Source organism: Anabas testudineus, chromosome 7 (assembly GCF_900324465.2).
Source record: "Anabas testudineus chromosome 7, fAnaTes1.2, whole genome shotgun sequence".
NCBI lineage: Eukaryota > Metazoa > Chordata > Actinopteri > Anabantiformes > Anabantidae > Anabas > Anabas testudineus.
This window is the reverse complement of record NC_046616.1, coordinates 21,778,050-21,795,359: the sequence shown is the minus strand read 5'-3', so window position 1 is coordinate 21,795,359 and position 17,310 is coordinate 21,778,050. Positions and strand designations below refer to the sequence as shown.

The following is a 17,310-nucleotide window of genomic DNA, read 5'->3' as shown; positions in this document are numbered from 1 at the left end:
ACTATACTAAAAATCGATCAGATCCTCCCTGCATACGGCATGGATGGACACCAACAATAAATAATGCCATTGTATCATTATGCTATCAGTGATGCACTCAGACATCTCAGCAAACCTCTCACCTGACAGTAAGTTGTTGCTGGTTTCGTGTCGGGATTAGGTGTCTCTGGAATCTCCGAGTGCACATGCAGCAGGTCCCAGCTGTGCCACGATGACAGACGACCAAAGCGAACCATTTCCACAGAAACAAAACCACAACTCAACAAACAACAACAACAAAAAAAACCCTCTTAAAAGCTAAGCTAAAAACAGATTTTGGGAATCACAAAGTCCAAAGGACAGAAAGAATCCATTTCCAGGAAATTACAATCCAAGCAGCAGTGCAGAGTAGAGCAGAGTAGAGTAGCATCTTTGCTACTTCCTCTCTGAGCTTAACCGACTGTGCTGACTCTGTGTGCTACAGGCAAAAGGTCACACAGATGACAGTCAGAAACCTGTTATCTCCACCTTCTTATCTTTTGTCTTTGCAGCACACACCTTCAGCCTGCTCAGCCTGTAGCTCCTCCCACACCATATGGGGAATACAGAAGTCCTCCGACAGCTGATATATCGATTTTAATTAGAAAGTGTGCTACTAAACACTGCACCAGTGTTTCACACACACACACACACACACACACCCCCAGTATTATATAATTATGTTACTATTATATCATATTTTAAACAATCTATAAGCTAAATAAGCTCAGGGACAAAAAGTTTGATGGGACATCCACTGTACATAATATAAATTCATTATTAATGTGCATACTTCACATGGAATCAAACAAGGTTTTCTGTTTTTTAATAACCTACTACTGATATCAGGGTAACATTAAACCACATGCACCCAGCAAATGTGTTAGATTATAATTACCGATACTATATTACTTTAAATATATTTATGAAGCGCTCTTCTCACTCTGCACACTCAAACTGTACTGACTATTGAATACCACTCTATGCTCTGTACAACAGTTCAACACACAAGTGAAGAGTCATGTGAGTGCTGCTGATTCAACCATTGTCATTCAAAGTGGCTCCGTGTTCATCGACACTTGTCCCCATTGTGAACTATAGAGAGAGGTCAGATAGTGAGAAAAGAGGAGGCTGCTGGATGTGACAGCCTGGCTGAGAGACAGTGCCATTCACAGTTGTGTAATGCACCAGTTTGAAAAAAAAAAACAGGGATTGAGTAAATGCATGTCTTCCTCCTTACTAAACAAAGTGCACAGACTGCACTGTATGAGCTGACTACAGGTGCATGAATACAGTCTCATTAACCTGTTACTGTATTCTGGGTTCAGCTGCCACTCCCTTCACTGTCTCAACAGTTCAAATGTGGGCTCTTTGTGTCACCATGTGTTTTTAGCCCTACAGGGTTGTGGGACATTTGTCAGCTTATATCCCAGGATGGAGCCTGCTGTAAGAAGATACGGCACTACTGGTGTCTCCTGTCCGTTACTAATGTACAGTAATAGAGGTCTCCCTTTACTTTTAGCATGTATGAACTCGGGGGAATTAAGAAAAACTCACAGATCATTCTCAATGAGATTTAGAATGAGGTTTTCTTGCTTCTAGATTGCAACACAGAAGGCCCGGCTTCATCTCTACTCCATCACAATATATTTTTTTTCTCAGCTAATAGATTAAATATATTTGTTGTCTACAAAAACAGTAAAACTAATTTTCAGGATTAGTGTGGATACTGACTTTCAGTAATGGCACTAAAATACATTTATTGAGAAATCTGCATTTGTTCTACTGAAAGTCTGCCTTTTTATTACAAAATGTATTACATGATAATGTTTTTATAAACATTTATAAAAATAACAAAAAAAAAAAAAGATTTAAGATTTAAAGATTTTACCTCACTTGTAAGTTCCTTTGGATAGAAGTGTCTGATGACAAAGCCATCATTTAGCCAAATGACTAAATGTACATGTTTAACACAGTAGTACAACAATACTAAGGTCTGCCTAACTAGTTAATAACAACCTGTGTGCTTCCTCCAAAACTGCTGTGTTACAGTAAACAGAAACACTAATATTTAGCAAATCCATTAAGTTTTGGTTTTGCTCTATACTGCACTTCAAATATAGCAAAACATCCTGAGTCCTGATACTGGGGAATTAATGACTTCATCGTACTTAACAGGCAAAGTGAATCACCGCTACTCTGTTTCACTGTACGGAGGGGCGGGGGCTCCCAGCTGTGTGTGGAAAACCAACTTTCTGATTTTTCTTTCAGTTCACTTGACCCCATCAAATTAACCCAGCAGCAACATGAACAAAGAGATGTAGATCACCTTGGAATAGGCCTCTGATTTTTTTTTTGGTCATGAGTGTGTTTTTTTTAACTGCACGCTGAGTCCTGTAGGTTAAAAGCCTATGGGTGTAAAAGGATACACTATTAGAGGGTGTTCCAATAGGTCTGAGACACAGACGGGTGGTGGGCTTTATGGAAACTATCAGCAGGGCTGGAATGCATTTTGGACCAATCGGAGAGCTTGGTTGAGGCTCCCTGTCGTAAAATAATCAATCGTGATCATCAAAGCTCTCAGCAGCCTATCACAATGCTGCCAGACACTATAAAATGTAACATGCATGCAATAATAAATTTGAAATACCCCATTCAAACTAAAGAGTAGCTGTTCACAGAAAGGACAGGATTTGGCTGCTTTTCCTCTGCAGCCTGGCAGAAATCATTGCGATGCCAAGCCACGAATCCGGTCACTAGGTAAATATCTCCTTCATTTAGCAAATCCCTTCGTTCCATAAAAAGCAGGCACGCACATTTAATAGAGAGTGCCAAAACTGCTGCCATAGAAACTCAAAGACTGCACTCAGTGCCCACACGTCCAAGCTGAGCCATTGTCCTCCAAATAGCTTTCATAAAATATGGGCTAGCACACAAAATGGATCAGAGGGTGTCTGATGCCGAGCCTGTAAAAGGCTCTAGTATCAACAGGCTTCAGTGGGCTTGGGTTCTACGGCAAGAGACACAGCCTTGGTCTTATTTGAGTCCAAGGCAGGAAAAATGTTGAAAACTGCTTCACTATGCTCGTTAAAACTTTAAAGAGAACATATCACAACAAAATCTGTTGCTTATGTTGTGATACACTGTACAACACTGCTCATCATAGAGAGGAAGCAGCCACAACTTTTTTTTTAGTTCCTCTTTACTAACAATACTTTGACTTTGTTGACTACTAGTCCAAAACCCATCATAAAAGACTAGGAAAGGCAGCAAATATTCCTATTTGAGAAGCTGCTTTAAACACAATGTGTCTCAGATTGGTTTGCACAAAACTGTTTTTGACTTAAATCAATAAAAATCAATAAAAGCACAACTGCACCTTTAATTGCTAAAAACTAACTGTGCCGTACCATGACTGGCTTCTAAAAATAAAAACATATCCATTACATAACTAAGTTGGAAGGTGATCGTGAACACAACAGAAGTCCAGTGCTTTCTGCCAAAAGTAATCAGCATTAACTACAGTCATAAGCAGCGCATTATTGCCCCCCTGAGGACTGAACTAGAGTTGTTTTTACCACAAGCCCCTTCAATAAACTGACATGTCATTACCTGCAGTGTGGTTACCTTCAAATTCTTTGGCAAAGCTTCTTCGAAGAAGTTACACTGTCAGTAGTTTGATGGCACAAAATAAACAAAATACAACATTTCCTCAAAGCAACAGAAGGTAAGACACTACATGACTCAAAGTCAGCTTTCCTCAGCAACCTCCAGTGTTTAGGTCTCTGCTTGAGCACAACACTTAGTCACTTACCACCACAGATGGCGCCAAATGCTTTAACCGAGCCCCTACCCGTTTCCCTCCCCAAATCAGTGATGGCATCAGCAATGTGTCTGCTTACAGTGTGCGCACGTACACATAATCAAACTAATCACTAATCATTCTGGGCTTGCCTCAAGGGTGTTTAACAAGCAGAGAGTATGTAAAAGAACAGCTAGTCAGCACAAGCTGACAGCCTCAGCCTGAGAGAACACCAAACACTGTTGGCAAAAACAACAAGAAGGAAACTGTGAAACCTGCAGTTTATCTCACAGAGACAAAAGGATTAGCCCCGATGCTTTCAAGTTAGGGGGGTCTGATCGCTGCCATGTCATCTGCATGTATGCGCTTGTGCTATTAGAGGGCACATGGATGACGACATTAAGATGATTCACGTTTGCGCAACTGTACAACACCTGGCACCAGTACACATCAGTGACAATACAACTGTTTATGTAAAAGTCACCATGCTGAACATAAATCACTGCTCATCCTGGAGAGGAAGCAACCACTTTTCTTCAATTCCTCTTTACTAACAATACTATTATGCAGCAGAGGAAGTTTTAATGGCTTCAATCATTTAGCATTGATCAAGCAAAACCAAAACAAACATTTGACGGTTGAGGAAAAAAGAGAATGTGTTGATTTTCTCAGTTGGTCTTTATAAATATGGATTGTATTTAGGGGGTGGGGCTAATTCTGTGTCAGGTCATGTTGTTTAAACTGTCATTACGTCAACATCCCACTTGTAATAACTGGTAGATACGTCATCAACTTTATTCAGTAGTATAGTTAGGAATAATTTGCTTGTTACACAATAAGTCTACTATGTCACGGAATATTTGACTGTGTGTGATGGTGTAATGAAGGTGTAGTGAAGTGTCCACAAAGAAACAGTTATGAATGAAAAAATGTCCAAAGCAATGCAGCATATGTATTGCATGCCCACAGTCAGGCAACCTATTCTGGATATCAAATAGTTACAAAGACAGAACAAAACACAAATTCCAACACACTGACCAGTCACCATGATTATTCTAACAGTAAGCTGCAGCTGAGACAGCTGTTCCCGGTGCTGTGTGGGTGGAAAACTGGTCTACTTTAGCATAACTGCGTAATTAGTGGTCAGTGCTTGTCAGACTGCTGTAGAAGAAAGTCTCACTTTCTTCCAGCTTTTGTCCATCAGTACTGCTAAATAAAACGTGCCTGTATATGAACGTGTAAACTGCCTGCCCTATTACCAAGCTTTGTGTTTGGCATTTGAGTGGCTCAGGACCCTGCAGGCCTCATTTCAGCCTCTCAAAGTGTCCCATTAGAAGCAAAACAAGCACTTCCTGTAGCTACAGGAAGGGCTGGAGTGGCACACCATGTTCCTGAGTAAACTCATCATTACGTGAGATTCAAAGAGACAGCGCAGCGAGCTGAAACGGAAATCCAGAAATATGTTCCCAGGTGTGTGCATGGCAGATAAAGGTAATAGGCAGACAATGAGCTCATGATGGGATTACCATCAGATACTACACTAGACTGCCCAAACACCATGGGGCTGGAGGAGGAGAAGGTGAAATTATGGAAAATAGCAAAGGGTGTAGCAAAACACAAAGAGTCACAGGGTGTGTCTGTCTGCAGTGTGTGGTTTCAAGGGGCGGTGTATTTTGGTTTGATGAGTCTGAGAGGCAGTTTCATATGTTATGAGTTGTAGTGTCACATCAGATATAACCACTGTAAATGCTACTGCTGCTTCTTCTACTCAGCCAGATGCTCACCAAAAGATCTATGCTTTCTCTGCGTCCCAGAGATCCATGCTCCATCCTCTCACTGACCGGAGTCACTATGTAGGGGCTCTGACTCCCAGAGGGCTTCATGTTGGGCAGGCTGAGCGACCTCAAGTCCTTCACACCCTGCTCCACCTTTAGCTCGTCACCTGGTCGTGCTAAATGAAGGGGAAATAAAAAAACAAGTGGTTGAGCAGCCTGCAAGAGGGTGGGGATGTTATGTAAAATATAACACAGATTGATGCAGGGTTTGTCTGACAGTTTGTTCTTCAACCTGAACTTCTAACAGCTCTTGTAGACTCTGCAGAAAGGAGAAATTAAACCTGCAATAACTAACTGTTTGGCCACTTGGGGGAGACAAAAACGAGTTGTCAGCTGCGGCATATGATCAGTTTATATAGCAAACATGTTCGCAATCATTTTTCTTTTTACACATCAGCAGAGAGAGCAGCATTATTATTAATCTGAAGTTGTGTGTGTGGCTACAAGGTGAATTTAAGTTCAATATTAATTCTCTTAATGTTTGGTTTCCAAACATTTTCCAGCCTCCTGTGAAAAATATCTGTTGCTAAATGCTTGACTGTTTTCACCACCTAGTATCTGAAATGCTTTGTGTGGCTAAGGAGAACTGCAGATTTGTAATCCAAACATATTTAGACTAGTTGCCTTAATATTTGATAAAGTTAGGAAAGATTTGTGATGTGACTGGCAATGTTGAATACTGCACAAAACAGAGTAGAATAACAGACCATCAGAGTGAACAGCTGTGGACTGTTTGACCTCGACCCCTGAGTTTCAAACTACGCACTGTAACTCCAGACTGGAGTCACAAGTTGAGGGGGTGACAATGTCAAAAGAACAGCAATTAGTCATGGCATGGATATCTCTTATGTCACGCTTTAACAGCCCATTAATGCAGAATCTGCAACAAGTGCATCTGCAAAGAAGGAACATTCTTCCCAGTTTCCAGGAGGGAAGATAAGTTTACAGAGCCATTATGTCGTTTCGCTACTGATGCACTAACAAGATTCATGTGAATGTTCACTTCTGGAACAATACTGAGCAGATGAGTAACACATTTTCACTTGTGATCCACTCCTTTTTCCTTTTTCCTCCTAGCGAGAAACATGCGTGTAAGGAAACTGGCCAACGCCATCTGTCCTACTCAGTCATTGTTAAAGGCAGCAGAAAAGAATGGTGTGATGTCAACATTACACCATTACTGTGAACGCCAAGGCAAAAGAAGTACGTTTTTATATTGATAATTTTATTGTGCTGGCAGAACGTATTTACAAGTTTATGGCGATTCTTTGTCATTCATTATTTTGATTAATTCAATCATTACACAATTAGAAAGAAGCAAGACGAACGAGTGACAGCTGATACTGTTATCTCTGCAACTGCAATTACAAAGAATCTTTGCTATGATATTCTTTAGTGCTCTTGCTGAAGTCTGTGTCTGACGTTCGGTATGATCTTGCTATACTCTCTGACTCAGTGTGTGTGCAATAAATCTGTGCCACAAATTGTACACCTCCTTTTCACTGACATTAAATATCAGACAGCATTTCCTCTGCTGCAGTGCTCAATCAGCAGTGGTAAATAAATTAATTTCCATTCCCTTCTATTTCCTTTGTGCCTCAGGAAAAGAAGGTCCTGAAAGTCATAGTTAATTCTTACTGCACATAAATCTTGTTACATTGTTTTGTCAGTAGAGATAATTCCAGTTTGGATGTTAAATGCCTCAAAGGGGCTGCAAAACCCTCATAAATAATCACCCATTATTTAAAGATGAGGTACATCCTCTGCTGTTTGCATGACTGTTTTTACCTTTGACTTTGAGGTAGTGTCCTCCAAAACGGTAAGCCTCAAAATTGAGGGACAGTGGGGTGTTGGACTGATCCAGGAACAAGTCGACCCGGGTCAGTTCAATGCCGTTCCTCTCAAACACAGGCCCTAGAACCTCTCTAACAACAAAAACAAAAGAAATTAAAAGTCCAATCAGAAGCTATTATGTAGTGTTTCTTATGAAACTCTCACTGTACATCCTGTGTGACCTTTTGCCCCCTCTTCTCTCACCTGAGAGTTTTCTTTTTCACTGCAGGTACAATTTCTGTGTTTATGTCCACGTTGAGATCAAACTTGAGGCTGAAGCACTCCTTACTGGGGTCCTGCAGGGGGAACAGACACACTGTTAGTTTACACAGGTGGGCTTGTGCTGTATGTGTGCTGTCAGCAGATCGACGGGGGGTGGGGGCAGCCAGGGAGATACAGTATCATTATGTTATATCATTGTGGTTTTTATACTGCACAACCGCCAGCTTGTGAAAAACTTGCATCAAACAACAAGGGAATCTTGACTTAGGTGTTTCAGGCAAAGATGCTTTCAAGGACCAGAAATAAGACCACGGTTTCATGAGAGGAGGTTTTTTTTCAGATGCATCTTGTATCTGTTGCAATTACTTACATCAGTGTGTCGTCGTGGTTTCTTTTTCACCAGCTTCAGTCCCCGAGTTTTACGCTCCCTGCAAAACAGTTACCCAAATGATCAGACCTTAGTCGTTTAGAAATTCATTAAGAGTCCAACAAATGAGAAACTGCTTGTCAAAACAAGTGGTCTACATCTCTGTGAGGTGACACACATTTCATGGCTGTAATGTCTCCTCCAGTGTGAGAGAAGACAACAGCTCTACTGACAGGCAGGAATACATGAAAGCTTGCAGGACATCAAGCAGTGTTACTGACCCTCGGTCAGTGCTCCCCTCATCCTCTTCCTCCAGGTCAGAGGGGGGACTGGTGCGTGGGGGACAGGAGCGTGTGGACACGTTCCGAGCCAGGATGGAGGCTAAAAGTTAAGAACACATGGCAGTTTTTGTAAAATTAAGCTTCTAAAGGGTCAGTTTCCTCTGGTTTCCAAAAAACCCCTCACTGGTTCCTAAATCTAAGGATATGCAGCCATGCAGATCTACCCAGCTTTGGTACGTTCCACTCTGAGATTTCTTAATTAAAATTTTCATTGTCACAGACTTTCCAAAACATGGATAACCTACACTCTGTACCGTCCCTGAATGTAGCACACTAGAGTTGTGGCTCACAGACAGCTTACACAAAGCCCATAATGGTACTTTTTCAATGTTCAGCCCGCACAAAAAGGTAGATTACAGGTCATATATAGTTTAGATTTCTGGGAAGCTGCTATTTTGATTATTTGGTCAGTAGAAAGCAGGTCCATTGTCCACAGTGAAATTAGTAGATTATCCAAATTAGACACATTGCTTTTGTTTTTTTGAATGCTGTTAAAACAAAGTGTGTGGTGGAGGTAAAAATCTCAATGATGGAGGCAAAAAATTTCTTTACATTGTTGAATGTAATGCAAAACAATTTTAACATACGCCTTGCAACTGCCAATGTTGTCTGAAAACAATATCACTGAGCTTCCTACAGTAATATCATTTGCTACTGGCTGGATGTGGCAAAACAGAACATCTCCCTTCTCTTAACAATTGATGGGCTTACATCATCATTTTTTGTAATTTAGATGAATCACTCATTTAAAAAAAGAAACAATGACAGATTTTCTAGACATAAATTGAATATCACAAAAGCTTAAACTCTTATTTCACAACAAACACATAGCAGATAAAAATGTTTCTTTGTCACACAGTGAAATCCCCTGATGAAACACTAGAAATTACACCATTATTACTGAAATACATACTGAAGGTTTACCTTGAGGTTGTAAGTCAAATCGGGGGTGCCGGTCAAAGTGCATGTTGTCTGTGTTCTCTGAATGGCAGCGTGAGTCACATGACTCACACAGGTGAAGGGGGCTTTTGCTATTCAGGTCTTGGCAGTCTGGGTGGTGGCAAACCTTGACATAGAAACAGACACACGGGAAAAGACGGCAAGAAAGAGTTAACTCACAAGTACAAGAAATCTGTGTGTCTAAGTTAACAGAGTAAAACGGTCACACATTTGGAAGGACCTGCTGACTATTGTTCCAGCCACAATTTAAATGAGCACAGAAGCTGCCACAGGCATTCCTGAGGTTTGGTGACTCCCACCTTCCCTCCATCTGTCCCCCTCTGGGGGATGAAAACTAATTGACTTAAGAGGCAGTTTTTCACCTTGTGTACTGGTTTGGGACCAGCTTACCCTTACGTAATCCAACTTTTATCCTGAGATGCGAAACAAGGAAACTGACCACAGGTCAGGAGCTTGAGACTTCCAGGATGCAGAGCTCCAAAAGCTCTGGCAGGCGGCAGAAGGCTGTGGGATTAAGGATCTTTCTGTCTTGGGCCAGACAGATCCGACTCCCCTGCCCTCCCCCCGTGCTCTTTCCTTCATCTGAGCAATGAGCTGGGAAGCAGCAGGGGGATCTTCTACATCTCCTCACTCCACCCTGCGTCCCCACTTGCCATCACCCACTCCCGACTCAGGAAGTGAGGATGTATGGGGAGATACAATAGAAGTCCCGCTAATGTACTTCCTGTAATTGTTTCCATGTACTCACGAGGAGCAGTGTGTTAGTGCATGTGTGTGTAAATATGTGCTCTTGTGCACCATGGGGGTTTGTGCTCAAGACAGGGTGACTAACTTTCATGTAAACATAACTGCTACAGATATCCAAGAGGTAGACGCCACTGCTTGACAATGTATAGGCCTTCCTTAAATAACTACATTGTTAAATCTTCATTGTTAAAATTAAAGTATGTGCTGCCACATTTACATAAATACACCTTAGTTCAAGTGCAGTCAAGTATTTCAGATTTGAATACAAATTAGCCTCCTTCCCCCCATCCCTGGTACTCTACCGTTATGTTCTGCAGATTGGAGCAGGAGTCTGTGGAAGTCGGCTTCATATCCATGCCGGTAGGCAGCCAGGACCCCAATAAACATCCAGCTTTCCACCTCGTTGGTCTGCTAACACGCTCTGCACCGTGCCACTGTCAAGCCACACACTGACGAGCTGCCTTATTAATCCACTCCTCTCAATGTCTAGCCAGGTATAATCACAGATTGTAAGGACTGGGTCGCAGGGCTGGAGGAGGACAGAGGGGGTGAGGAGTGGAGGCAAAGAGGGAGGGATAAGGTTAGGAAAGGGTGAGGAGTCGCAGTATAGATGTAAACCCAAGGCAGGAAGGAAGGGGGAAGAAGGGTCTATCCAGAAGCTTTTTAGAAGTACAAAGCCCCCCTAATCGTGCTGCCTAATTGGTGCCTGTGTTCTATCAAAGCCATCTGACAGTCTTGCAGAGATTTAACAGTCCTGCTCTGCCAGCCAGGGTCTTCTCCTCTTTTACTTCTCTCTCCCTTCCTTCTCTTGTCTTCTGCCACCACCAGCACCAACTCCTCCCTTCCTCGTATTCATGCAGACAGGGTCACTACACCCAGGCAGAGCCCCAACCAGAGACAGGTTTTAAATAGAAAGAGACAACAGTCTGTGTGTGAGCTATGAGGCTCAACAAAATAATATGGCCTCACCAACTGTAGTGAGCATGACATGCTCCCTTCCAGTAAGTACAAATGTGTTAAGGGATAAGCCCACATTACTACTATTCATTTCCATTGTTTAGTCCACTGTTCTATTAGTTATGATTAAGCAATAGCAAGTCAGAGGGATCATGCTGACCTGTCCACCAAAACATTTAAACTACCATGTAATGTTAATGTTATCACTGATCGGTATATACTGTTGTATTAATTAGAATGTAATCACAATGTAAACAAAAATAAAGGCATTTGTGTTTGCTTTCCGATGAACAGCTTTATACTCGTACTTCGTACTCGCTTTGATTCATCCATTGGGGGTGCGTTCACAAACACATTTTAAGCACAAAAGTTTTTAAGTACAAAATGTCACTGCAATCCATTCACTGTCCATGTGTGCTAAAATATAGCATCACTTCCTAATCTAAGTGTATTAGATCTCTGAGTATTATTTTCCTTATAAAACAGAGATCCTGCTCATTGTGGGTAGCGTAAAAAAATCAACATAATTCGCAATTGCTGCACTCAATGACGTTTGCAAGTTTGAGGAGTGACGTCTCTCACCTGTGACAGACTCACTGATCTAAACTTACAGAGACAACTTCATGACAGAGGCCATGAGCCAAGTCAACGTCTATTCATGCACACGCATTTTCGTGTAGCACAGTCAAATGTCCCATCACACAGAGGTGTTATGTTCGCCATGAGGTGTGAAGACAGATGCCCGGGCAAATAAGATGCCATATTTAGACAATAGTCTAGATAGGTAGGCCTTCCTCACTGTCAACTTTGGCGTTTGCACTCCTGCTGCAGCTAAAGCAGCTGAAAACATCTGATACTTCAGCCAAGACCAAGTTCATCACATGATGAAGAACAGACTATTTGCATGGATCAAAAAGCATCGAATGGAAAAAATCTTGAGATAAAACCTAGAAAAGCCCGTAATCTCACACTCATGACTGATACCTGAAGATATACACCTAACAGATCAGTGTTTCAGCTCAGGAGATTTTTGCAATTCTGAACATTCCTATCAGTTGAGAGGGATGATTGATACTTGGGTACTTGACTTTCGTTATCTGACCTTTTGTGGATCTGAATGTGGATCAGTTTTCCCATCCCAGCACGAGGCGGTGTGTATGCGAAGCTGACTGTAAATGAAGGTGACGGTGCAGGACAGCTGATGGGAAACCATGCCTGCCTTATGCAGCATGAGTATGGAATGTGTGCAAGACTACATGTGTCATGTGTTGCGTGTGTCTCCCCGCATGCCTGCTCTTAGATCTGTCCGGATTAGTGAGGGAATTCGGTGAGGGGAACGCGATTGACTATTGACGAAATGCTGCACATACACATACACACACCCACCTTCATCCTCCTCCCCAACAGCTGAGAACACACACAGGCCCCACAGTGGCCCTCTTCTCGGGTTAGCACATCAAGTGCCACGTGGCACCTGCTTGCACACCCTTGTTTTCACACATCCTACAAACATGCCAATACTCTTTCCCTCTCACACACGCACAAACATGCACGCCCGATCCAAGTCTGTGTCATTGAACAGCACACCAGTTGCGCAGCTGTAATAAAGCTGTTCTTGTTTCAGATAATGACTGCAGTCTTTTGAGATGAATCAGGATAATTCCCTTAACACCTAATCTCACAAAAACTAGCACGTGACATATGAAGGTTTTACAGCACCTAATGTACCCACCAGCATAAAGTAATAATATAATAAATTTATTTATAGAGCACTTTTCTAAACATATGTTACAAAGTGCTTAAAAAGTGCGTTGATTAAGTTTAAAGTTATTTCAGCACAAACAGCACAAGAAAGATTACTTCATACAGCTGATGCTAAGTTATATTAAACTGAGATTCAAACATCTTGAACATGATTTATAATAACGGATTAACTTGTGGGTTTAGAGCAACAGTGTTGCAGTTCAATTTGGCTGCAATGCACTCCACAAGCCGGAAAATCTATCCTTTTTGTATGAAATTATATGATGCATTGAGGGAACGATAACTGAAAAATTACAGATCTCACTCCATGTGATACAAGCTCGATCCATCACAGGGCTCCTTTGAGATTTGATGTATGTATGTATGTATGTATGTATGTATGTATGTATGTATGTTTTTTTCATTGCCCTTTGATAATAAAACATTAAGGAGCATCAATGTCAAAGAAAAATCTATGTATGTTGTAAGACCAAGAACTAGATTTAAAATGGAACTAGCAAGAACTCAACCCTAAAGATGTATGAATTACTGCCAAAGGCCAGTCAAGAAGATGTAAATAATGATAGGTGAGAATTAACAGGTAGAGGTGGGCAGCTACAGGTTTGTTATAGTTTAGTAGTGAGTATGTGGAGGGGTGGAATTAGGGTTCAGGAGGCAGGGGTTAATGTACAGCACATCAACATCTAATAGAAAAACATAAAAATCATATTTGTTTTACATATTGTATTCCCACAAATGTACTGTCCTACTACAACGCACGCATAAAAACACGCTCACAGCTGTTTGTCATGGTGGTGCCCACACCCACAGAGCAAACTAAAGTTATTGTTCCAAGTAGCCATCATTAACCTCTACACACAAACAAACACACTATAGAAAGCATGAAATCAAAGTCAACCTGAATCAACACAAAACACAACAGTTTCATATGGAGGGGAGGGGGGGGACAATGGATAGCACTGTTTGGTTACGTTGAGCACGAACGCTATTGTTTGGGTCCAACTTTCTGTCTGACACTGTAAGTTCTCATTGCACTTCAGTCTTTGTTGAGACTGCGGGTGACATCCAGGTACAGTGTGTTTAATTACACAGGCCAACTTTAATGCTTTCCATCACTCCACTCCCACAGAAACGTCTGCTTTAAGGTCCTGTCCTAACATGCAAGTCATCAGTGATTTGGCAAGTGGACGCGAGTCTCCCCAGCAGTAAGTTATGTTAGCATTAACGATACAGCACGTCACTCGTGGGTCTGGAGGAGTTGGCAGTTTCAGGTCAGACCTCACTTTCTTTTTATTTGCTCCTTTTAAAAACCCAACACTGCCCTTATCATTTTTGCTTCATCTTTCACACAGTACAAAAAGAATACGCTCAAGTGCATCCCAATACACACACCTATGCATGCAAATCATTGGTTTGCAGCAGATGAGGCAGAGTCATGCACGGTCTTGTTCAAACGGGACGAGTGCAGTGAAGTCAGTCGAACACCCAGACGGGCTTGGGCAGACCAACTCATACACTAAGTCTACAACACCACAACTAATCACAGGTAACCCAGACACAAGTAAGTCAGACACATGCAAGTACACATCACCAGTGGTTCATAGTCTATGACTGAAGAAATCTCCACCACAGTCTCATTTTCACAGTCAAATACACTAATGTGCTGACCTTTGACCTGTGTGCATACATCAATACAGTACAGCACAGAGTCTGCAGAAACTACACAAACAGGTGCGCACCATACAATGTGTATAGCAAACAAAGCAAAACTATCTCCCTGTTGACTGCTGCTAGTCAGTATTTGCCCATCATTTATCTTCATTTACGTTCTACATTGAACTGATCTGGCCAGAGCTAAAACAGAAATCATAATTGACTATTTTAATTTGTTTTGGATGCCAACATTTATTTTACCAATAATAATGTTAAAGCTAAGCAATGTTGGGTAATGCTAAGAGAATAAAATGTCACAACAACTTTTAAAGAATTCTGTAACACAACGATATTTCGAAGACAGCTATACTAGTTATCCTCGTTTCCAGAAGATATTTACAGTTAAATGTGTACAAATAATTATTATTCTTTATGTTTTGTTTAGTCTAATAATAATTGTAATAATTGTACTTAGATAAATAGTTAAAAACCTAAACAGATTTAAGTTGTACAGTATAAGCTAGAAAGAAAATTTGAGAAATCTGCGGCTGATTTTTGGCTTTTTTTTTTACTTAATGAATTAAATAGATCAGTTATTTAAATTGTTTTGATTAGTCCACTTCTTATCTTAGCATTTTAATTTATTATTCTTCACGTGTGTGATGTCAGATGTCACTTGACTGCAGTGATCTGTAATAAATTAAGAGCATGTAATATAACTGGATTACAATTACTGAGATCAGGGAAGGTTTTCTGAGGTTTATTTCATTAGATCAAAAATACTCCAAGGTAATCTGTACATCCATGGTTTTCATTCTCAAGCACTTTGTCATCCTCAACAATTTATTGCATGCAGTAACTTTGTCTGGTCACTCACCATCTTGCATGTTTACTCCAACTCCATTAAAACTAGAATCATCAGCTTCTGCACAAAGCACGGTGGGTTTTCAGAGAAAAAGTTTCAAGGCCTAAGTGTGTGCATGCTTCTCATCACGCTGGGCTGACAGAGACTCAGGCAGGTCAGATGTTACACATTGCTTTTTCTTTCACCTTTTTGTTAAATGCCAATTTTTACTGTGCCCTTGGGAGCAGAGCACACAAGCCCATATGGGCCCAGTGTGGAAGCTGGAGAGAGCCTGATTTTCTAATTATTACGCAGTATTGCCATTAGCTGTGGCCCAGTAGGTGGGATTGAAAACAGCGCATGTAAACACTGCAAGGCTGCAGGAGATCAAAGAGGGGGTCTGGGCAGGCTCTGATTGAGTTTTTTCAATAAATAAAACAATGCATCTGTCGAGGAGTGGCATGGAAGTGAGCCGCTGCTGCTCCATCGCTTTCTTCTACCGCCATCTGTCCTCTAGCCCGGCGAGGAGGTGGAGGAGGAGGAAAGCCAGTGCCTGGCCTTTTTACTGCTGCCCTTATGTAACAAGGCTGCCTGCCTGTCTGCATGCCTGTTCCCCATTAACCAGTCTCCCCCATTCTGGTACAGTACAATCCTGACGCCTCGCGCGCATATGGTTTCACTCAAACAGAGGCACTTGTTCAGTGTATGTGTGTGCTACCCAAACAGACATCATGTTCATAAAAAATCGGTGATGATCTACTACATCAGATGCAGCATGAGTAGTGCTGTTTAACAAATGAAATCCAATATCTGTACGTGAATGTAAAACAAAAGAATATATCATAATCCCTACAAGGATTAATCTACATCTAACAACCTTGGGACACTTGTAACTAAAATACTAAACAATATGTGCGACTTATTACAACATAGTTAATGCTAACACCCCATTGCGCTATGCTTGTCAAGCTTGCCTTTCACACTGATAACTGACATATTTACCTTTTCATATAAGTACATTTCTTAAACTAATTATCACAGAATTTCTTATATTGAGTTGGCAATAGTCAGTGAATGGTCCTAGAAGACATTAGCAGCGTTAGCTAGCAACCTTATTAACCTAGCTAATTAATGCTAACTCTCTGAAAACATCATCTCCAAGATGTGACAAAGTGGAAATGTGAGCTGGAGCTCTCCCACTGGAAACAACTCACATCCTGTATATCAGACTGATTTAAGGAGTCCAGATCAGTTTGTGTGACTCATTTGCTTGTTGATAATATTTGGACATCAGATAGGCTGCAGACCGTGTAACTGAAGACAACATTTCATAATGTCCACTGTGACACACGATTGTAGAGAAGTGGTTTTTCCCAGACTTTACACACACAATTAGGAGAAATGAGCTGATTTTGTGTTACTGCGCGGTGACATCACTTTCAAACAGATACTGTAACACAGCCATGGAGGGATTTATGAGAATCAGGTCACGAGGATCACCCCCCCACTTGTTCTATAGCCTATATAGGACCTCCACACTTAAACAGAGAGAAATAACATTTTTAGTCATCACAGGAGAGTTTTTCATCACTGTCTTTTTGGCAGTTTTGTTTCTCTTGTCATTTTCCACATCTTTGAAGTTGCTTCAATGAATTGTTATGAAGTTGTGTCTCTTTGTATTTCTTTCTGATGGTTGGTGCTCATTCATAACTGTCATTTTAGCCTCTCTGTGGTAATCTATCGGCTCTTGAACGTCTTTGTAATCATTTTGTATCTAATTCTGTAGCTAGTTTCGCCTCTTTCTACTCACTTTTAGTCTCTTCATTGTCATGTCTCCTTGTATGTTTTTAACTGCAGCCCCGACAGTTTAAGAAAAACAGGCCAGTTACATCGAGTTATTGTCATTTTTGCATTTGTTTTCATAGTTTCTTTGTGATCTTTTTGTGCCCTTTCAGTTTAGCTGAGTA

At 41.2% G+C, this 17,310-nt stretch overlaps 1 protein-coding gene across 6 annotated transcripts in view; it reads right to left on the bottom strand.

Moving 5' to 3' along the window:
• Nucleotides 1-17,310, bottom strand: part of plekhg5b (pleckstrin homology domain containing, family G (with RhoGef domain) member 5b) — a 61,284-nt gene that overhangs the window by 14,541 nt on the left and 29,433 nt on the right. For 5 of the 6 annotated variants that reach the window (XM_026368264.1, XM_026368263.2, XM_026368266.2 and 2 more), the window contains 6 exons: nucleotides 9,343-9,484; nucleotides 8,359-8,458; nucleotides 8,081-8,138; nucleotides 7,693-7,784; nucleotides 7,444-7,580; nucleotides 5,605-5,771 (listed from right to left, as the gene is read on the bottom strand). In XM_026368264.1, the coding sequence (XP_026224049.1) occupies nucleotides 5,605-5,771; nucleotides 7,444-7,580; nucleotides 7,693-7,784; nucleotides 8,081-8,138; nucleotides 8,359-8,458; nucleotides 9,343-9,484 (696 nt within the window). Of the gene's footprint in view, nucleotides 1-5,604; nucleotides 5,772-7,443; nucleotides 7,581-7,692; nucleotides 7,785-8,080; nucleotides 8,139-8,358; nucleotides 8,459-9,342; nucleotides 9,485-10,427; nucleotides 10,655-17,310 lie in introns of all 6 variants that reach the window. The other variant, XM_026368265.2, reaches the window with a different exon arrangement.